Here is a 22,355-nt window from a genome sequence, read left to right as displayed (position 1 = left end):
CTTGCCTTAAAAGATACTGAGCTTCAGCCCTCACAATTACCTGCTGAATATTTGAGTGTCTTCCCTCCCTCTTCCTCTGTTCCCATCCCAAATTGTGCATCCCTCCATTATGGAATCCTGACCTGCATCAAGTGGCACTGATATATCCAGCTCTCTGCGGTGGGAATGGCCTAACACACCACACACATGAGAGGTGTTTGCACAGACAGGTCCCAGGATCCTCAGTTTTGGTTCAGCAGAATAGTGTGGTGGCATCCTGTGTTGCAGAAGCAAATAGAAAACAATAGTTATGGCTTTATTTTTTGTATTCTGTAGTTATTCACTGCCTGGGGATATGTGAGTAGAATGGCAAGAATAGGGAATAAAAGGAAAAATTAGGCTGCTGCTCCTCTGCGGTTTTTTTTGGGAATTCCTTTACCATTCTGTTCCCAATTTTATTGCTGACCTTGTGAATGAAAATATTGCATTTGCCTGAGAAATAAAACCTTTATTTCATAAGAACACGCAGCAAATTTTCTTTTCAAAGGCAGCATTTACCCTTCGCCTTCAATCCTGTGAGCTACCAAAATTGCTTTGCCTCCTGCAGCTGGTGTGTGATGAGGTGCTGTTTCTGTGGTTCCTTTTTCTCTGTTGTAATTATGTTTGGATTTGTAGCTCTGCTTTCCCATTTGTCTCTGTTCTGTTGGGCATATAATGGTGTATGGATTGTATTTTGTAAGCTTTGACACTTTGAAACTTGTCCTGTACTTACAGTTGCATATAAATGCTTTGCTTCAGGCTAGATAAAAAAAGGTATTTAAGAACAGTAGGGGTTTCTGAGGAAAATTTAAATGCCTGGGTTGGGTTTTGTTTGATAGGTTTGCTTGTTATTTGGCTAAATTTGCCTTTTAAAAATCCAGCTATGACTTTGCTTTTGGCTAAATGCCTCTTACCCGCTGTAGTTTTTTATCAGGTCTACCTGCCATCTTCCATGCCTTGGAAATTGAGAGATGGGCTGCAGATATTTCATAGAATCATGGAATGATACGGGTTGGTACGGACTTTTAAGATCATCCAGTTCCAACCCCTTGCAGGACAGGGACACCTTCCCTAAATCAGGTTGCTCCAAGACTCATCCAGCATGGCCTTGAACATTTGCAGGGATGTGGAGTCCACAGCCTCCGTGGGAAGGTGAGATTCCCTCTTGATGAGGGTTTTGCGGAAAGGCTGAGGAATTGGAATAACACTGATTAACAGCTGGATGTGACAGCCAGGTGTGTGTGGCATTCACATTCTCTGGACAGAGACATAATTCTCTCAGGAAAAGCACAGAGAGAAGAAGAGAAAACAATCTTTATCTTTGCTCCTTTGTTTTCCCCATATGGAGATTGTTTACCTGAAGTGGTTGCTGGATTGGATTCTGTTGAAAACTGTTTGGGTTCAGTGACCAGTCGGATCCACTTGTGGCTCGGGCTCTCAGCAGAGAAGTCACGAGTTGTTAGTTAGTTGATAGGTAAGTAAGAAGTATGTATGTAGAATAGGATAGTTTCTCTTTAAATAGTATATTAATATCATATAGTACAGTTTTAATAAAGCTATCCTTCAGCCTTCTGATCTGGAGCCAGACATCATAATTTCTTCCCTGTTAAGGTTGTCTTTTTTACTATAGGTGTGTGCCAATACCTGACACTCACAAGCATTTAATCTGTTTATTAGGCAGATTATGTGCCTCTTTCAGAACAGGTAGTAAACACCCGGGAGTTACTCTGTGAAATTTTTCCTAGTTTAGGACCGGCAACACTTGGAAACTTTGTTGTCCTAAAGCAGCTCTCATTCCGCAGGATGTTCCGGCTGCGCTTCCTGCCCGTGGCCGCGGGGCTGGCGGCGATGTCACGGCATTACCATGGGACAGCCCAGCACCCTGGCATCCGGCGTAGGCTCGTGGTGGCGGCTTTCCTGGGGACCACTGCAGCCACAGCGAGTGCCAGATTCCTTTGGCAGAGGTAATAGATGGATTTCTCATTTCTTTCCTGCCTCTGGTAAGTACCTGTGGTGCTTCTGCTTGTCCTGCTGCTGCTGCATGGAAGGAAGGTTGGTGAAGGGCTTGGAACACAAGCCCTGTGAAGAATGACTGAGGGAGCTGGGGGTGCTCAGCCTGGAGAAAAGGAGGCTCAGAGGTTACCTTGTCACTCTCTACAACTCCTGAAAGGAGGCTGTGCTCAGCTGGGGTTGGTCTCTTTGTCCAGGCACCAACTGACAAACCAGAGGACACAGCCTTAAGCTATACCAAGGGAATATAGGTTGGATATTAGGAAACGATTTTTCGCAGAAAGGGTGATGAAGTACTGGAATGGCCTGCCCAAGGAGGTGGTGGAGTCACCAGGGTTTAGTTGAGGCTGGATTTGATGATCTTGGAGGTCTCTTGCAACCTGGTCATTCTGTGAATTCTGTGAATGGCTGTGGGTGATTCCCTGAGGAGCTGCTTTGCTGCTGGCAGTGCTCAGGACAGAGCTCAAGTGAGGCGTTGTCTCACACGGGCTCTTTGATGTGTTTTTCTGCCTCATTTCCTCCCTGTCTGGTGGTTTGTGGTGGTGTGAAGAGAGAAACATTCACTTTCACAACTTTTAATTGAAACAGCACATCTGGGCAGGGTTTGCTCCTCTCTTTTTTTGTGTGATCTGCTGGCTGCTTGATATATAAATATGCTTGCAGCATAGGAGCAGAAGGGAATAGTCTGTCTTTGGGTGGGAAGGTAGCAGCACACAGGGTTGATGTGGATTTTAGGACACCTCATGGGTTCTGAGGCTCACAGCTCTTTCCTGTAACTGAGGCAAAAGGGGATGTTTGGGCCTTCCTGAGGTGATGCTCACTGAACCCTGGGGCTGTGCCATGCCTGAAGTAAAACAGGGACTCCCTTCTCTTCCATTACTTGGGAACAGCGTGGCACCGGCAGTGTCACTCAAGCACATGACTGCAATTGGACTCTAAAAATAAACTATTGCTGAAAGCTTGTGTTTTTTTCATTCCAATACTCAGGGGATTTGTTGCTGGCTTCCTGCTCACCTGTGGCTAGAAGGCTGAAGTTTTAATGCAGTGGAAGAAAGGTGATGGGAATTGTTCTGGCTGTTTCTTAGAGCTGTCAAAGCTGGCTCTCTGCTAAAAGGAGTTGCTTCGTGGAGGAAGAACAGTGTGTTCCAGCACAGTGTCGTTTTGTGCTGCATTTTGCTAATGATCTGCACTGATGCAGTCAGTGCCTCTGAAAGAATGGTCAGGATAACTCCCCTTTTCCAGCAGGGAAGAGTGTGGGGTTTTTCCACTGCAAACCTTTCCCTCGACATAATCAGAAAGTCAGTAGGACATCATGTTCTATATAGAGTTGTCCCAGAGACGCAGAGTTAATATCTCCCTTCTGTAGCAGGTTCCTCTGCTTTTAAAACCAGCTACGTTTTCAGGTGCTGGTGTTGTTTTTATCAGGAGGATTGTACTTGTGCTATGTGGAGTGTTGGGCCAGAGAGGGATTTTTGGCTCCTGGAGTACTTTGCTGTTCCTTGGAGGTCCTTGGGCACCTTCCTCAGCTGAAAGCATTGATAGAAATCAGTGAGACACAGCTCTCAACAATCTGGAGAGACTGACTACTTGCTGTTATTACTTGTTTTGCCTTTCCTTGCTCTGTCTTCTTCATCTTTTATAAATTTAAAAAGCACTAAATAGAATTGTACAGACTTTCAAGTATTCTTTTCCTGAGCCATAAAATAAATCCTCAATGTCAGCAACTGTAAAATAAAAGTGCACCTAAGCTTACGATGTTAATTTAATTACTTGGCTTAAAGCTGCTGAATAAAACAAGGAACAAAACTGATATGTTTGATGTAGAAAATTCTTCATACTGACATCTGTGGAAGTTTTAAATGGACTTTCAAGTGGGCATTTTAGCCTTGTTTAAAGAAATAAGGGATGAAGTGTAAATTTCTTTTGTCTTTTTGAAAATGCCTATTAGGTGATCAGTAGAGTTGGAGAGTAGGTGAATACAGAATGTTTGTAATAATATCCTCAGGTAGGTGTGTCCTGAGTTAGTACAGGAAGTAGCAATAAGTATAATTAATTTGTTCTAAGAGATAAATATGTAAATATTTCTTTACAGTTAAGGCATTAAAGATGTACCAGGCCAGATCAAGAAGCAGTTGGAAATTTTAAGTTTATTGGGCTAGATAAGTAGAAGATGGTGGTGGTGTGAAGAAAGACAGGAATTATCAGATATAGTCTGAAACCAGTGTATTTCAGGTGGATTCTGTAGGATGTGCTCTGAGCAGCAGCAGAAGCCAGTGCTGGGGTAAGTAAGCTCACACAAAGGTAGAGAAGAAATCGAGGAGTAAAAAGATACATATGGAAAAGTCCTGTAGTTGTATGATGCAAGATAGACTTAATGGTGTGTCTTCCCAAGATGGGAGGTGGGTTGGTGGGATCTTTGGTCCATTGTAGGTAAGTGTTGCTCTTGTTGCCTTCCCTGCTCTCTGGAAGTCCTGCTGCCTGCTTTTGGGGAATGTATCTCATCTAAATTATTATACAACAGGAGTAGCTCATGCTGATCAGTTTTCCTGTGGCAAGGAATATTTGAGCAGTGCAAATAGCTGAGCTTAGAAGACTAATGAAGTTTACACTTTCTCAGCAATAACTTAAACTCTCAGGATTTCCAGCTGGCAAGAGAAGCAATTAAGTACCTGGGCACTGGCATAATGAACTGAATTAATTGAAATTAATCTTGGTGCAGTCATTGGCTACTCTAAATGAGGCACCAATATATGAGAAGTTTGTGGCAAGCTTAATGTTTGTAAAAAATATTCTATTGCTGATCCTGGTGTAAAACTTGTACTTTCTAGTTTCTGATACCCATTTGGAATGTATTAGTAAATGGCTGCAGATCTGTTCTTCATGTCACAACCTTTCTTGGCTGAATCTGTGGGCGTCTGAAAGCACTTACATTGCATTTTGGTGCTGAAGCTTGTTAATCAGTCTAACGTTGAATGAAGTAAGGGAGCAAAGGTACCTTTGGGGGCACAGAGTGACCTCTGTAAGCAGAGTCATACCAGTGCTCTTCCTGACAGACTGAAAATACTTAGTAAATGATCCATTTCTTATCCTTCTGTGAATAAATTAGTGGTAAGAATAAGGGTAAGACACCTGTGTTGCTCTGGAAATTGCTGCCTCAGACCTGGACCTTGTTGGAGCCACTCCAGAGGAGGCCATGGAGCTGCTCCCAGGGCTGGAGCCCCTCAGCTCTGGAGCCAGGCTGGGAGAGCTGGGGGTGTTCACCTGGAGAGAAGAAGGATTGGGATTGGGAACTTGGAGCTCTTTCCAGTGCCTAACAGTGCTCTAGAAGAGCTGGGAAGGGACTGGGGACAAGGGTCTGGAGTGACAGGACAAGGGGGAATGGCTTTCCACTGCCAGAGGGCCAGCTTAGTTTAGATATTGGGAAAGAATTGTTCCCTGGGAGGGTAGGGAGGCCCTGGCACAGGGTGCCCAGAGAAACTGTGGCTGACTGGAGGTGTCCAAGGCCAGGTTGGATGGGGCTTGGAGCAATCTGGGATAGTGGGAGGTGTCCCTGCCCATGGCAGGATGTGGCACTGGAGGAGCTTTAAGTTTCCTTCCAAATCAAACTGGTTTGGGATTCTATAACTCTATTTAAGAGTGCACTGGTTTTTTTTTTGCACAGGTCCCAGGGACTTTAGAGTAATTTGCTTAAAATACATTTTTAATGGGAGAATTGCTGGAAATATGCTAGCTGAAACAGAGACTTCAAAAATCTCTCTTATAGTAAAACAAAGGAAACCACATAAATCATAGTCAAGAGGAGAGAAATCCATTTTATAGCTACAGATCTGTCAGGTACAACTTAACCTAATGTATGGGAGAAAAGATGAAAAATTATAGGTATTATTCATGTGAGTTTATTTTTAGAGTTCTCATGTGTTTACGTGTTGGGGGGATGGAATGAGCTGATCTTTTCAGGTCTCTTCCAATCCAAAGCATTTTGTGATTTTATGCTTCTTTTTTAATTCTTTGTGAGAGATGGCACACTCAAGAGACTCTCTTTGGGATTGCTGTGCTGAGGGTTTTTTCCTAAGACTTCAAGACACATTGGTCTGGGAGTGGTGTCTTGAAAGAACGCTGTGTTTTCTCCAGTGGCTTTTGGCTGAATTACTGGGGTTTTTTTTCCATGGACACTGGGGAAGGAAAGGATCAGATCCTGGGGGTACAGCCTTATACCCCACTGTGGTCAGCTCTGTTTGGAAATGAAAGCAGCCTCTCCTGGATTAAGAAATACCAGATTTATGCTCACAAGGATATTGGGGTAATGTCAGGAACACCACAGCATTAGGGTGTCATTAGGGTACCTGCCTTTGTGGAGTTCTTGCCACAAATTCATTGTGCCAATTTATATTGGTGTTGAGTATGTGAGAAATTAGGAGGGAAGCAAAGTAGTAAAGAGCCCTGTGAGTGTGGCAACACTGAAAAATTGGGTTGTGGCTCTTCATCCTCTCTGGTGAATTCCTTATTAAAGTTTCAGGTAACTAATTGAGGTGCTGAATATGGTTGAGCTGAGGATGAGCCAGAGTTCCTTGCTGAAAGTTCTCCTGATCCCTGGAGGTTGCCTGTTTTTATGAATGCCATGTCCTAGCTTGCTTTTTCATTACAGCATGAAAGCCCTGAAGTCTTAAGTGGCTTTTAAACCTCACTGGGATGTTCCCAGATGTTTACATACAGGGAGAATGGCAACTCTTAGTCAGCTGAGGAATATGTGTGTCAGGCAGGATTCCTCCCTCCTGCCTCTGGTTTGCTGACTCCTGAGGGCCCATCTCTTGTATTTTCTTCTGAGGCTGAGCAGCAACTGATAGCTGAGCACTTTGCTACTGCCTTCAGGGTTAGAATAACTGATCACTGTTATCTCTGGCACAAAGTTTTGTGATTTTTTTTTTCATGCTGTTCTGCTTCTGTCATTCAAAGAAGAAAAATACTTTCAAGTGAGGGGTAGTGATTCATTGGAAGACTTGCAACTTGAGGTGTTGTGCCAATGCTTAGTGTGAGTCCCAGCATCCTTCCTGCATGTGTATCCTATGGTTGCATGTGTTTGGCTCTCTTCAAGAATGGTTCCCCAGGAGAGAATTTATCATTGCAGACCTCTGGTAGCTCAGTGTTTTTGGGGAGGATGAGGAATCTAATCTTATTTCATTATTGGCCTTCTCTAAGCATTCAAAGAAGATATTGCTAAGTGGGTGGGAAGTAGACTTTGATTCAGATTCAGTTCACTGGAGGGGAAAAAACTGAAGAGATCAGAATGGTTGAAGCATGGCAGTAGGGTTCAGGATCCAGGGCAGGCCCACTCTATGGGGAAAGGCTGGTGGCTGGTCTTGGCACAGAGTGAAGGAAGGCTTTGTATTTTAATTTGCCTTTTGTGCAGAAGCTGCAGCACTAGGAATTTAATTGCAAAGTCAGCCTCATCAAACAGGGGAGAGAGAGTCCTCACTTGCTGAGGGAAGGCCAGCAAGGTGGATATTTCTGGAGTTCTGGGGTTTTTTTCCCTCCAGCTATACTCTGACATCTACACTGAAAGGCTTTTTTTATGTGGGTTGAGTATGGAAGTTGCAGTTGTTGGAAGCCAAGGATTTCAGCAGAGGGTGGTAAAATACACAGAGAAGGTGCACGTAGCGAGCTTCTCCTTCAGTGGTTAATTCAGTAGTAGTTTGGCCAGTGGCTTGGAGGTGAGGAATAGCTGTTAAAACCTTGCTTGAGAAGTAGCCTACAGATTCTGCCTTACTCCTCAGCTCATTTTCCTGGATGCTGGGGTGGTGGTCTGGTTGTGGAGCAGAGTTAATTACCTGGATAAAGCAGAGGGAGGAAAAAGCTGACTGTATTCAAACAGCCTCCATCTGTACTGCTGGAGCAACTGACTTGAAGGAATGCGTGGGATGTGCTAGAAAAGTTTGATTTTTCAATTTCATCTATCTCTTCCCTGGTCTGCTAGCTGTCAATCACATGTTACAGGAGCAAATCTTTCCTGATACAGCTATTCAGCTGCACGTTTCCTATGGAATAGCTTAGTTGTGGCAGTTGATTTCCTGCTGCTTTTCTGTCCCTTTTCCCAAGAGGTTCCCTCAGAGCTACTTAAGATGGGTGTCATGCCTGCACAAGGGCTTTCCAAGTGCTGCTGGTGTAGCCTCAGCTGGCAGCTGCATTTTCAGCCAAACCCACAGCTCCTCAAGGGTGTGCCAGTGCAGATTAAACTTTCAGGAAAGGCTTCAGGACAGGTGCCAGCATGAACTTCATGCTCTCCAAGAGAGATCAGCTGCTGGACTGTTCTGGGGAAAGAGTTCCCCTACCTTTAAGTACTTGTGGAGGAACCAGGTTTGTATCGTGTCTCTGAAAGTTTGGTTCAGTGGAGGCCATAAAGATGGTGCTTTGCTGTAAGATCACAAATACATATTGGCAAGTTGAGACTCAGGGCCTTTTCAGAGTAGAAAGTGTGTAAAATCCATATCTATGTGAAAAGGCAGGATTAATGCTGCTCTTTGCTGAACACTTGTGTATTTTATTACATCAGACCCCTTTAATGGAGCTGTGTTCTGTCCCACTGTGAATAGAAACCTCTGAATCCCTATCTAAGCTGATCCCTTCCAACCCAAACCATTCCATAAATTATAGTGTCTTCTTCCCACCAGTACTGTGGACGTTTGCAGTTCTTTAGCCTGTTCCCATCTGTCTTGTACTGTGCTGCCAGTGAATTATTGGATGCTGATAAGGAGAGAGTTGTCTTTTATTTTGCTAGCATTTAAATTAATTGATGGAGCACTTATCCTCATTTCTCCTTCTTGGAAGCTGATGTTCTGAGATTGCTGCAAGCTGTGGAAGGTGCCCCTGCCCATGGCAGGGGGTTGGAATGAGAGGATTTTTAAGGCCCCTTCCAACCCAAACTATTCCTTGATTCTGTGAATCCTGGGGAGACAGACACAGACTCTCTTCTGTTAGTATTACATAGCATATCTGTGTTTTCCAGGAAACTGGTAGGATGAAGTATGTGTAGCCTTTTGTTTAGAGCTTGGGAAACTTCAAAAATCTTGGTTTGTTTTTGTTTTTCTCCCTAGGCAGCCCTTTTAAAACAAACTCACACAGCTGTAAATGACCACATTCATAGTTCTAGGCAGTACCAAAGTGGTCAAGGAGCAGCACCTGTGTGTGAGCTCATACTCTGTGACTAGTCCAAAATAAATCACCAGGAATGCAAAGTAAAGGCAATTTTACTTAAATTATGGGATGTTTCCCTGAGCTGTTTGAGTCCTTTAGAAAGTGAAATAATTTTGTCAAACCATTGGCTTTGTTGCTTGTGACATGTTAAGGGATCCTCAGAGATTATCATCTCTCTGATGTTAATGTGGTCTGAATTCTGTCTGATTCTAAACTGCTTTACAAGTAAAGCATGGGAAAGCCAGAGCATTGTTTGGCTTAGGGATTTATCCTGCTTTTTATTTAATCATCCCATTGCTAGTTGCAGTTCTGTGAGTTGCTCCTGATTCTGAGTGATTTGAAGTGTTGAGTCTTGGTCTATGAATAGAGTTGACTGAAGATCTTTGTATTTGAACAGCAAGGGAAAAGGGGTCCTGGGCTCTGCCAGAGTTTTATTTGCACCTTGAGGACAAACAACTCCAGTTTTATTGTCATAAATCCTGCAGCACTGGTGTTTAGAAGTGTCATTGGTGGAAGAAGGGGATAAAACAGCTTGTCAGCTGCTGGAGATAGAAAATAAATCAGCTGAGCTGAAACAAAAAGGTTGTTCATCCTGAATCCTGCAGTGCTGCGGGTAAAACACATTTCTGTCACTTAATACATCTTTTTGGGGAAGCAGAGATGGAAATTAGTGCTAGAGGAGGTATGATATGCCTTTCTCCTAGTGTTTCTTGCGTGTCTAGTTTTTGGGAGAGGGTGTTATAATTCACGGAGTGATTTGGACTGGGAAAACTTACTGTGGCCATTAGTCTGGGGTTTGATGTAGGGTGGAAATTTGATTACAACAGGGAAAAGTACACTGAATTCCAAGGGGACTGGTCACTTTTTTGCTTTTGCTTTGCAGCTCTCCCTGCTGAACTGTAACCAGTGTTGCACTCAGGTGGAGCCTGGCAGGACCATTTAGTGGCACCCCTCAGTCACTCCCTAAATGAGTGTTTTCTTTTCCCTGGTACAGGGCCTATGCAGAAGACTCTGTCAGACATGGCCCGAGGGCAGAGCCGGGGGAGAAGCACGAGGAGGAGGAGAGCAGCAGCAGCGAGGACAGGAGGGCAGTGGCCTCGGGTGATGAGGAGGCGCCACCGGAAGGGAAGAAGAAGAAGCGCTCCGGGTTCAGGGACCGCAAGGTACCGAGGGAAAACTTGCTCTGTACCTGTCTTTATTTTCTGAGGAGCCTCACTCTTTGGGAGCCTTTCTCAGCATATTGCCATGAGTTTCTGCAGGTCGAAACTTGTGTATTTGTGATCCTCTGAAATGGAGACCTCTTCTCCCACCTCTACTTATATGTCCAAAATAATCAAGGCTCCTGCACTGATAGCTGTTAAGATGGTGCATACAAAGTAGGGAATTGGTGCCAAAGCTTTTAAACCACTTGGGATATTCAGCATGTGTGTCTCTGAGTCCATCCTTTTGCCTGAGGATATACACAGTGCATGCAGGAAAAAGTAGAGGGTGAATGTGGAGGGGAGGGTTATAGGAAAAGGTGTACTTTAATTCTTCATTTAATTATTCTGTGCAAATGTACTTGTTGAAATACAGCTTTGGTCCCCCTTCTTGGTTAGTTCTGGCTCTCTCAATGCTTCTGGCTATTTCATTTTCAGATCAGACACATTTTCAAGAGGAGGAAAACTTGAGTAATAAGCTCTATTGTTGGCTTGTGACCTGCCTTCACTCTTGGGCAGTTCCAGGAGCTTTGGTCACCTCAGAACTGACAACTGGTTTAGCACTATCTGAAACCATTGTTATTAAAGGATGTGTAACTGGATCTGACAGAATCCTGTAACTGGGAGCTGGCAGATAGCAGTATTTTATTTTTTTAAGCCCATCTGGATGTCAGTTTTATAGGGCTGCGTTGGATGATGTAATATCTTTGCAGCACCAAAGAGGAGAAAGGAATTGTGAAGAGAATCTAGTCCCATTTTGTTATGATTTGCTTCTGATATTTATTTTTAAGCCTGTATTCTAGAAGTTGCATCTCATTAGCTGTTAAATTGTGGGTAGTCATATATAGTGGCTTAACAGCCTCTCATGAAAAATTAAGAGTTGTTTCCTTTAGAGCTGCTGAATCATTTTGGTTCCTGGTCAGAAAAGATTACACAACTTGTGATTTCAAGTGCCTCGTGGTATTTGGGGCTCCAGACTTTCTCCTGTTGTGACATGTTGGTGGCAGCTCAGTGAAGTTACATAGTAAGATACTGTGCTGAGATATTCAGAATTGTCCAGGAATGTGGGTTCTTGGAAGCTGCTAATTTTCATGGCAGCTGGGTGTCAGGTGCTCTGACAGTGCTCTTGCCAGTACTACTCAAGAAAAGCAGGTTATTGGCTTTTTCCAGTGTTAGCAGAGGCAGTTTGCAGAGAGCAAACCATACTCCACCTCCACACACACTCTTACTTTTGAATACAGTGAGTGTAAAGGTTGATTTTTGTCTGACATGGCTGCTGGCTGGGGAAGCCAGAGGAAGTTTTTTTACAGGCAAGGACTATTGTTCCAGTTGTTTGAGATGTGCCTGTGTTGACCAGCTCTTTCCTTTCCAAACTAGGTAGGGAGGAATATGGCCATGATTTCCAAATAAGACACAAGCCAGGTATGCCTAAAAGATGGAAATAGTGTGGCCTGGATCCCTTCTCATCCCAGACTGCCTTCTCCAACAGCAGGAACTCAGGAGCAGAGATTTCCCTGGGGACAGCCCTCATCGTCTTTGTGCCAACACAAGCCTTTTCTCTGCAGCCTCCAGACAGAATGTACCTTGTGTGGCCTGAATGCCAATGTTGCAAAAGCTCCTTTAAACGCAGCATGTGCCAGGCATTGTCTCAGGTGCTGGCTCAGTGTTCGGTCAGCAGTTGCTGCAGTGAGTCACCCCGAGAGCTGTTTGAATGTGGCCAACTCAAATGACAGGGGAAGGTGTGCCCCTGCTCCCAGGATGTGCTGCTCCCCTGTGTAGCACCTCAGTGATTCTTGACTCTTCTACGTGTTTAAGTAAACCCCAACAAACCACCAGCCACAGTAAAAACTTCCCAGCTCTTCCCATAATTAATTGAAATAGCATGGGGTTTTCATTCCAAAAAAATTAAGCCTAATTGGAAGTGCTTAACACTTGTTTGTTATCCTAATGTTGCTTTTAATGAAGGTGATAATTAGTGGTGAAACAATAAATTAAGTTTGACATTGCTGTTTTAGATAGTGATCCAGTGGGAGGGGGAAGGTGAAACATAAAGCACTTTCAGGTGTTGGGATTGTGTGTGGATAGTTCCCAGGCAGGTGTAGGTCCTCGATATGTAGGGCAGAAAAGGAAAAAAATTACTTGAGTGCCTCAGTACAGTTTGAAGGCTAATGAGCTGTAATACAGGATGGGGGCGGGCTGATGTGTTAATTAACTTGCTAAAAGTGTTTGCATGCAGTAGTAGGGCTGACTTATCAAGATATACTGGCAGTGTTTGGGTCCTGCAGGTATATTGCCTTGGGATGTTCCTCATGCTGAGCCTTCATTTGGGTGTGTGTCACAGGAGGAAGCACAAAGAAAATGAGTCCTAATTAATTTACCCTGTAAAAATGTGTGCTGCTGCATAGTCAGGGAGGCCCTGGTGATGCTCTGTGCCTTGAGATGCTAATTTAGAGCTTTATTTTCAGCATAGGATTTAGGTTTTGTTTTTTTTTTTTTTTTCTTTTAACCTGAGGCTTAGCATAAACATTGACAGTCTCAACAGCACCTTCATTCTTGTAGAGCAGCAGGGATTACTTACTTGTCTTTCTCCTCCAGTACATGCTCTACTAATAAATCCAAAAAAGGGATTTTTCCCTTGGGGTCATATAATCTTTCTGAAGGTGCCTGATTATGTAAGGCTGCATTTCTGGGAGCAGGATGAGAATTTTGACTGGTCTTCCTTGCATCAAGGACTGGTTTGTAGTAGGGAAAGGAGATGGTACCCTTGCCTGGCATGATTTTCAGTCCAGGTGACTTTGAAGCAGTGCAAAAATCCCTTACAAATGGTTGTCTGCACCCAAATACATGGGCTCTTAGCTCCACCTTTGTGCTGGGGGATCAGGCCACTCTTGTTATCACCCCTTTGATGTTCAGCACCCAGTCATAAATAACAGGTTTTCCCATTTGCAGCACCTTGGCTGCTCCCTTCTTGACCTAGCTTCGTGTTGCACCCAGCCTTGCAGTCAGAGGGATGGGCTGCAACATTTGTCAGTTTTTGCCGGCTGATTAGCTTTTTACCAAGAATGATGTAATTGAGATTTCAGCTGCAGGCAAAGGGGAAGAGGTGTGGCTGCATTTGTTCCCTTCTTGTAGGGAAGCTTGTAGAAGAGGTGCGATTTCCGTTGTGATGAAAGCAACCTGTGAGATGCTAAAAAGCAGTTTAGGTTCTTCTCTTTTGGTCTAGATTGTGCATTTTTTGTGCTGTAAGATGAGACAGGAGACGTGGTTTTGAGCCTATGTTGTTATTAAGATGTTGTTGCTGTGGAGGTAATACTCAAAATAATTTAAACATGAGGAGAAAAGCACCTGAAAGTAACAAGCCTGATTGTAGCATCTTAGCAGGGGCTTAAAATAGATGCAGAGGGAAGAGCCGTTGTGGATATGAAGTCAAGTGGGGTAAAATGAAACATGGTTTTACTGCCAGAAATGTCAGGATTCCTGTCTCTGGTGCAGCAGTGAGGTTGGGTTGTTGAGTTGTGCCCAGCTGGGTTGAGGGAAAGCATTTGATAGCACCTTGCAAGAAACTTTTCCACAGGCTTGGAAAATTTGGCTAATGAGGTTTTTTTAGCTAGAAAGCAGGCTGTGTTGAAGGGTTACCATGGATGGAGGGAGCTGGTTGTGGTTTGTGGTGTCTGCTTTTGGCCTCAGTCTGGGATTTCATACTGTCCTTGAGTTTGTCTTCCTTGAAGGTAAAAATACCGAGCTGTTTCTGGCTGATTAAGATGGGTGGGGTGTTATTCATGAGATCAGGTCACGCAGGAGTGAGACATGGCCTGCACCCACAAGTGAAAAGATCAGTTTGGCATAAGGAGCTGCCTCCTGCCAGGTGGGAGCAGTAGACAAAGCCAGAAAGAGGTGGAAAAGTCGGTGTCATCTTTACTTGGAGCTTGGCAATAAAGCAATTTTCCTCATTCCAATGCCCTTAGCTGTGGAGAACCCTGTGGACTGAAGCAATAAAAGTGGAATTAGGTTTGTTGATTGGAAGTCCAAAGGGCCTAGTGAAAAAAACTTTGTCCTGCAGGAGGGAGGGAACTGCCTGTAGTGGTTGATGCAAGGACGTGTGAATTCTGGAAAGGCTGTGGTGATGCAGAAATGAGGGGGGAGAATGCTTTAGGTATTTTCATTGTAGGTAGTGTCATCTGGGGCAAATACAGAGTAGAGAGGATTTGCTTTACAAAGGCCTGGCTTGGGGGATTTGAAATATTTGGCTCTTTTTTATCCTAGAAGTAAGAAAAACTAGAGGGGGTGTTTTCTGTCTGATAAACATCAGGCTGAGGAAGTTGTTCAGGAACTTAAGGACAAGGCTGAACCAGGACCAAAGCCAGGAATGATCTACAGCTGCCTTGGCAGTACCCTTGATCTTGCCTGTTCTCTTGCAGCACATTGTTGGTGGGGATATTTTTCTCCTGTGGCTCTTGGCCAGCTGCAGGTTTCAAGTACATTATGGACTGTTAAACACAGCATATAATGCAGGAATGAAAAGCTGAAGTAAGGAGGAAAGTTTTCTGTGCTCATACATGATGAAGTGTAGGTGTCTGTGCCTTTTTCCACCCTCGTGGCCTTGTGTTGGGATTTTGTTTAGAAAAGCTGTCTGTTGTCTTTGATTAATTCCAGCTGTTTGGGGGGAAAATGATTCTAGGTACCAAAAAAGAAATCACTGCTGGCAGAGTTAGGAAGAAGCAGATTGGTGGAGAGGACTGAGTTTCTGGGGAATTCTGCCAATGTGATAGAAAAGAGGAAAAAATGGGCTTGGGTGACTGAGCAACCGGCTGCGGCTCCAAGTGATTTTTCCAAGGCTCTGCCTGAAAGTAAAGGTTTCTCCCAACCTTCCAAGACTTTTTTCTTTTACTTCATATATTAATCACAAATCAAACCCTTCAACGCTGTGATTAAAATGTTGGGCTGCTTTAGATCTACAAATGTGATGCCAGTGTGTTTTCTTATGCTCATGTTTTTAAAGCACCTTCAGGAATTTTGTGGATTTCTTTTTCTTCTGCCACCATGAAGAGTCTAAAGTTATTCACAATGAAGATTTTTAGTGTTTGTTCTTAATCCTGGGACATCAGCAGCTGATATGTCCAGTTTTCCTGGGTGTTCAAAAGGCTTTTGAAAGGATTAATGCAAAATTGTCCCGAGTTGTGTTGCTACATGTAACTTGTCCTGTGGCTAATCTCTCTGAGGACTGAGAGTCAGCGAGGGGCAGGGACAGTGAACATCTAATGCTGGCTGAATTTCATTTCCAGGTGATGGAATACGAGAACAGGATCAGAGCCTACTCCACACCAGACAAAATCTTCAGATACTTTGCCACGCTGAAGGTCATCAACGAGCATGGCGAGTCTGAGGTGTTCATGACCCCGCAGGATTTCGTCAGATCCATCACCCCCAACGAGAAGCAGCCAGAGAGTGAGTGGTGTGTGGGTGCTGATCAGGAGAGCTGATACTCCCCAGGCTCTGCTCACCTGGTCTGTAAACTTACCAGCTCTGATTGCCAGAGCTAGGAAGCATCTCCTGAAGGTCCCCTGCTCCAAGCCAAAATTAGCCTGAGTCCTTTCATGTTTCCCAAAATGCTGTTGCAGTGTACTAGAGCTGGCCGGTGTGAGACCCTGAAGAGCAGATGGGATGCCTTTCTCCTGTATTTAATAGGGAAATATTACCTTTAACTGAAACACTTCCTAAACCTACAAAAAGAGATTGCTTTGGCAAGGAAAGCACCAGCAATAAAGGTTGGAGTCAATGATCTTAGGGATCTTTTCCAGCCCAAGTGGTTCCAAAGGAGTTGAGGCAGCCCCATGTGATGCTGCTGGTCAGGGTAGGGCTCATCTCTGCCATCTTCAAATTCCCTGTGGGTTGCAAACAAACACATCACTTGTGGTACTTGGAGGGGGAGGTGTTTGGCAATGAAAAAGGGGGAGAGAGACACCTTCTCTTGTCTGGAAAGCTGTGTCCTGAATATTTGGTGTTGGTGGGGTAGCAGGAGGCTTTTATTTGCATTTTAGAGATTTTGTCTCCATTTCATGTTTGGGGTTTCCATTTAGAGATTCGTTTTGTCTTCCTTTTAGAGATTAATATTTGGGATGAGATGTGGGAGATCATGTTTCTTGGTCTCCCACATTGTATCTCAAAGAATGAAACAGGCTTTTGTCAAATTAAAACTTCCCTTGTCTCTGCAGACATTAAAGAAGAACTTCAGCCCCCAAATGTTAAATATTTGAGTGTGGGGTTTGTGTCCAAATTGTCAAACTGTTTTGATCTCTTACATGACAGCTGCTAAATAAATACTATGTACTCTTGTGCTTAGAAAATAACAATATGAAGTGTGTGCAGGAGGGAAGAAAAAATAATCCTGGCATTAGTGTTTAAAGCATGTAGATGAATTGATATTTAAATTTCCATCCTAAATTTCCATTTTCCTTGGAAATGGCTGTAGTTTCCATGTGAATTAATGGCTGTAGATTACCATCCTGTCTGTCTCAAACTCCTTGAATTGGTACTTGGAAAAGAAGTAGCACCTGTCTGGAAGCTTAAAAACTGAAAACATCCTGTGTTTCATTTCAACACATTTGATTATTTTATTTCTTCCGCATGCTTGGTGCGTTTTAGGGTGTGTACAGCAAATAGCTGGAAGAATGCTGAGCAAACACCTTACTCAGAGACAAGCAGAGGTGACTAATGGGAAATAATAATTCATCAGCCTTGGCCACTCACTTCCCATATTATTTCCATTGTTATCCTGGCTGTTGAAATGGCCTCATGAAGCCATGGTGCCTGCAAATACTGCCAGTCAGTGACACACAGCAGCTTGTAAGGGAACAAAGTGGTCTTGGGTGCTTTTAGCAAGTGGAATGGGATGGAAGCTGAGCTTGGGCTGCACATCAGCAGGCAGAGCAGGAAGCTAGGCATCTTGGATTTTGCCGAGTTGAAAAATCAGTCTTCAGAGCGCTTAGGGAAATTTTGTGGATTTGCTTCTAGATGGAACTGCTCTAGGGTGGTTGTTCCTTACCAGCTCTGCACATCATCACAATCACAGTAAATGGGTTTTTTTAACAAATAATGAACAGTAGAAGAGTAAAACACTTATTGCTGCAATAAAGTCAAACCAGCCATAACCTTGTTCTGAAATGTTTTTAAAGCTAGTAGTAAAAAATAAAAGGAAGATAAGTCTGGTTTTCACACCAGAAACTGAAAACAAAGAGTGCTACCTGCTGGCCAGATGAGTTCTGTACTTCACTCCCTGCTGGTGCTTTTGACTCATAGGATAATTTAGGTTACAGGTTAGTTGGGAAATGCTGGGGCTGCTTTCATCCTGAGTGACAACTTGGGTGTGCCCTCCACTGGGGCTAGAGCATCCTGCCTTAGCCCAAGTTCTTCTTCAGGGTTCCAATGTAGCCTGGTGTATTCCTGGGAGACCTTTTCAAGGTAATCCTTCAGTGTGCTCAAGCTGCAGGTCATAATTTCAGGGAGTAACTTCTTGTAAATGCCTCTGCTGTTTTATTAAGAGAAAACACTGAGGAATAGAAGTGATCTGGAGTAACGAGGTAGCTGAGTCCCTGTTGTATTTATTTTTAAACTGCTCATCTACTGTGAAGGTGTTGTGTGCCTGATTCATTTTTATGGATTATGTAGGGAAAGTTTGATTTATTGTCAATAAAGTGTCAGCTTAATTCTGGCCTGTGTTTTGCTAGCGTGGGGAAAATGAATGCCAATTCCTCAGCTCTTGTAGATTGCTTTCTCTGGTTCAGTCAAACTTCCTGCCACAGCATTCCCAAGTAGGCAAGCTGTGCTTAAGTAATGACATGAGCTTGCTGTGCTTGGAATGGTTTGTCAGAAGCAGCCAAGGAATGGCATTAAATTTGAAAGCTTGCTTTAAAAAAAAAAATTCTTTCTGTGCTATCTGGAAAGTTCAAGTGCCAGGAGAAGCGTGGGTGGTGATTTCTACTCCCTGCAGTCCTGTATTATTTTTTTTTCTCTTATGTCCTCTCATACCTGAGAGGTAAGTTTGCTCCAGGAGTGGATGGGGAGGGATGGCTGTTTCTGCCTGGTGCTTCCTTGGAACCTCAGTCCCAAACCAGCTGAAAATACTCTGGTGGGAAATGCAGAGATTCCCTCTATTTCCCCAGGTTTATTTGCGTCCGTTCTGCACTGATTGTTTTCCTGAGGAAAATGAGTATTTTGGAGCATCCTGGACTAAGAAGGAGCTGTGTCATGCTCAGCTTTCCTATGGCCTTTGAAATAAGGACTGAAAGAAGTAAAAAATACTTCTATCTCATCCCAGCATGGTGTAATGAAGGCAGGTTCTTCCCAGACCAATCCTACTCTTCCTTTCCTGTATTAACCTCACTGGTTATCCCAGACTCCTACCACAGGAAAGATGAATTTCAAGTTTCACCACATAATGAGCACCAACTCAAATATCTGAACTCTTGGAAGGTTTTTTGGTTGGGTTGTTTTTTTTGTTTGTGTGCAAGAGACCCCAACCACGCTGCTGAAGGCCAGGCAGGAGCAGCAGCTGTGGCCCTGCTGGCTCTGTGCATGGGATGGTGACAGAGGAGAGCAGTCGTGAAGGATGGAGCTGATTTCTGGAGTCTACATCAGAGTGTGCAGCTTGCTTCTCCTGGTAGGAATGGTTTGTTTTCCATGTCTCAACTGCATGAGGAGCTGACCACAAGCTGGCCTCTGGGGTGGTTATGAGTGATTATTTGTAATTTTGATTAAAGTTTATGAAATAAACCTGTACAACCATCAGCCAGGAGCTGAGACAAGCACTCAAGAAGGAGGGGAGAGCTCCCTGGTCTGGTACAGATCCCTAAAGTTACACAAAGAGGTCAGATGGGATATATAAGACCTAGAAGGAAGCTAGAAACTCTGGGATTCCAGTCCTTCTGGGAATTCACTCTCTATTCTTCCCCAGTATATCTGCTGAAGAGCTCTTCAGAGCAAGGATGCAAGCGAGAGGTAACTCCATTTGTCTCCTGAACAAGGTGCAGCTCTTTTTCTGTGGGAATACACAATGCCTGGGCAAGAATCATCTTTGAGCCTGTCATGCCTGATATGAGACTCCAGGAAAAGAGGCAGGGAAGAGCAGGAGATGCATTTACATGTATGCTTATGTGCTGAAAGTCACATAAATGAGGGCTTCCCATAGAGGTGTCAAGTTGGTGTGGCTGACCAGGTGTGTTAGGAATGCATGTCTTACAGGGAGACTTGTTGGAACAGGAGGAGATAGATGAGAATCTTGATCCTTCCTGAAACAAAACAGTCCTGGACTTGAACCTAAACAAGGCTGTTGTCCCCTGAGAAGTCTCAGGCAGCTTTTTGTTTGCTTGCAGATTACATTTTAGATTCAGAAGGGAAATACTCTGAATACAACAATCAGAAGCTGGATTACAGCTCTGGAGGGGAAAGCTTGCTCCAGCATTTTCTACTGCCATAATGTAGCATATCACAAGCACAGTTAGCAGGCTTTTCAGTCTTTATAATTAGCCCTTTTATTCATCTGCTGGCAATAAAGGACTCCATGTTATATATTAAGCAGTGGGGAAAAAAAGCAGATCATGAATGAATGTTACCCAAATAATGTGAAAAATCTGACAAGGATATCAAGACTGGAAGGAATTGAAAAGGTTTTTCCATCAGTGAGAAGTTGCTGGTGTCCCAGAGGAAACCATGATGGTTTCTAATTGATCTCAACTGTGTTCTTGGCATAATATAATTGTCCTTCTCCTGGAAGCTCATTTTAAAAATGTTTTTTAGAGCTGCAGTCTATAACCTACTGCCTATGGATTTATTTTTACAAGATAACATGAAGAGCTTAGTAATTGACTGCATATTTATCAAGTGTGGTTATTAGTTGGCTTAGAAAATCCATGGAAAGTATGTTTTTTTTTAATCAATAGGAATATAATAAGCATTTGATTTTAGATTTGGCTGTTGCTGAACAAGAGCAAGAGCAAGTTATTCTGTATTTTTCCCTTCACATAATTCATTCCTTCTCCATGAAAATGTCCTCCCTAGCTTAAAATGAGAGAAGCAAATGCAGGGAGTATGGTTCTGCTGTTGAACACCCTATTTTCCCTATTGTGGCAGGCAGTGAGTGTTAAGTAATTTTTGCTTTATATTGAATCATTTTTATTTTTAGAGTGCTGTGAAAGTACCATCACATGAATAAAAGTGGCAGCCTGTATCCCTGGTATTGGTGAGTAAATGGTGTCTGTCTACTCTGAAATAACATTTCTAGTGGTGCTACGTGCTTGGATGCTTCATGGCAGTGCTGCTGTTTATTTGGGGCTCCTGATAGGTGACATCAGAATTTGTAGGAGTAATAAACAGGGGTTGCTAAACATTCCAGGGAAGCTGCCTGGGAAATCATTGCAGGTCACTGAAATGCTGCTGGCAGTGCATGGCTGGTGCAGAGCCCTTGGCTGCAGGAGCAAAAGGGATGTATAGGGAAAGGTGAGGTGTTGTGCAGGGTCTCAGATCGTGGTGGAAACTCTGAGTTTGTTAAATAGAAACAATGAGTGAAGCTCTGGGTGATCACTGCAAGCCACACTAGCCATGGGGTGTGTCCCAGGAAAGCTTGAAGCAGACAGGTATCTTCCTGAAATGACTCCTGGATTTCATTGCTGCTTCTCTTGAGGAAGTCCTTTCAACCACTTCTGGGAGAATGCTTTTTCAGCCCCAGCTCCTCAGTGAAAGGTAGAAAAGTTCTTTTTCTCCTGATTGAACATGCCTATTAGCCTGTGTTCCTGCAGCCTGTCAGCAATAGCCCAGCAAGGGGCTGTTTGTCTTGGGAGTGTGGCACTTAGAAACAATCCTGTGGTGGCTTTAACATAACACTCTGCTTTTTGAGAAGCAGAGGTGCACTAACTGCCATTCTTACCTTCCTTGTTCAGCTGGGATTGTCTTCATCCATCCATTGGCTCGCCAGCCCATGCAAATGCTGAATTCCTATTGCAGCATCTTGGGGGGAAAGCTTCTTGGGGCTTTTTATCTAATTTAAAGAAAGACCCCAGGCAACAGACCCCCTTTGTTGGTTTCCTTTTGTCAAGTTTAAAGGCTTGTGGAAAAGCAGGCAGCTAAGTCCTTAAAAAAGAAAATAAAACTATACTGGGAAAAGAAAAATATATAGAATAAAAGTGTATGCATTGAACATAAATGCCTCTTTTCAGCTTTTGAATTTACTTCTTCTCTCAGGACCAATGTAAGGGGAATTTCACAGAGGAATTTAAGTGTGCAGCTTAATTAATGCAACAGAGGAGAGGGGACATGGTTGTGCAGGGCTGGGAGGGTGACCATATAAAACGCTGGTGGAAACCAATGTGCTTGTGTGTGCAGTACAATTCTGGAATCATCTGGGTTGAAAAAGATGTTCAGAGATCAAAGATGTTCAAGAGTTCAGATATTTGAATTGCTGCTCATTATGTGGTGAAACTCAAAATGCATCTTTCCTGTGGCAGCAGTCTGGAATAACCAGCGAGGTTAATACAGGAATGGAACAGCAGGATTGGTTTGGGAAGAACCTGCCTTCATTACAGCAATGCCACAGCCACCACTAAACTATGTCCCCAAGAGCCACATCTATATGGCTTTTAAATCCCTCCAAAGATGGTGACATCACCACTGCCCTGGGCAGCCTGTGCCAGTGCTTGACCTCCCTTTGGTGAAAGAATTTTCCCTAATATCCAGTCTAAACTGCCCCTGGCATAGCTTGAGGCCATTTCCCCTTGTCCTGTCCCTGTTCCCTGGATGCAGAGCCCGACCCCCCTGGCTGTCCCCTCCTGTCAGAAGCTGTGCAGATCCAGAATGTCCCACCTGGGCCTCCTTTTCTCCAGGCTGAGCCCCTTCCCAGCTCCCTCAGCTGCTCCTGGGGCTCCAGCCCCTTCCCCAGCTCCCTTCCTTTCC

General features: G+C 43.9%; 1 protein-coding gene across 4 annotated transcripts in view; it reads left to right on the top strand.

Moving 5' to 3' along the window:
- MICU1 (mitochondrial calcium uptake 1) overlaps nucleotides 1-22,355 on the top strand; it is an 88,670-nt gene that overhangs the window by 9,397 nt on the left and 56,918 nt on the right. For 3 of the 4 annotated variants that reach the window (XM_077784795.1, XM_021543867.2, XM_077784797.1), the window contains 3 exons: nucleotides 1,821-1,982; nucleotides 10,211-10,379; nucleotides 15,698-15,860. In XM_077784795.1, coding sequence (XP_077640921.1) covers nucleotides 1,822-1,982; nucleotides 10,211-10,379; nucleotides 15,698-15,860 — 493 coding nt within the window. In that variant the 5' untranslated portion in view covers nucleotide 1,821. The remainder of the gene's footprint in view (nucleotides 1-1,820; nucleotides 1,983-10,210; nucleotides 10,380-15,697; nucleotides 15,861-22,355) is intronic. The other variant, XM_077784796.1, reaches the window with a different exon arrangement.

The sequence above is a fragment of the Lonchura striata genome, chromosome 7 (assembly GCF_046129695.1).
Source record: "Lonchura striata isolate bLonStr1 chromosome 7, bLonStr1.mat, whole genome shotgun sequence".
NCBI classification, from domain to species: Eukaryota; Metazoa; Chordata; class Aves; order Passeriformes; family Estrildidae; genus Lonchura; species Lonchura striata.
This window is presented reverse-complemented; position numbering and strand designations above follow the sequence as displayed.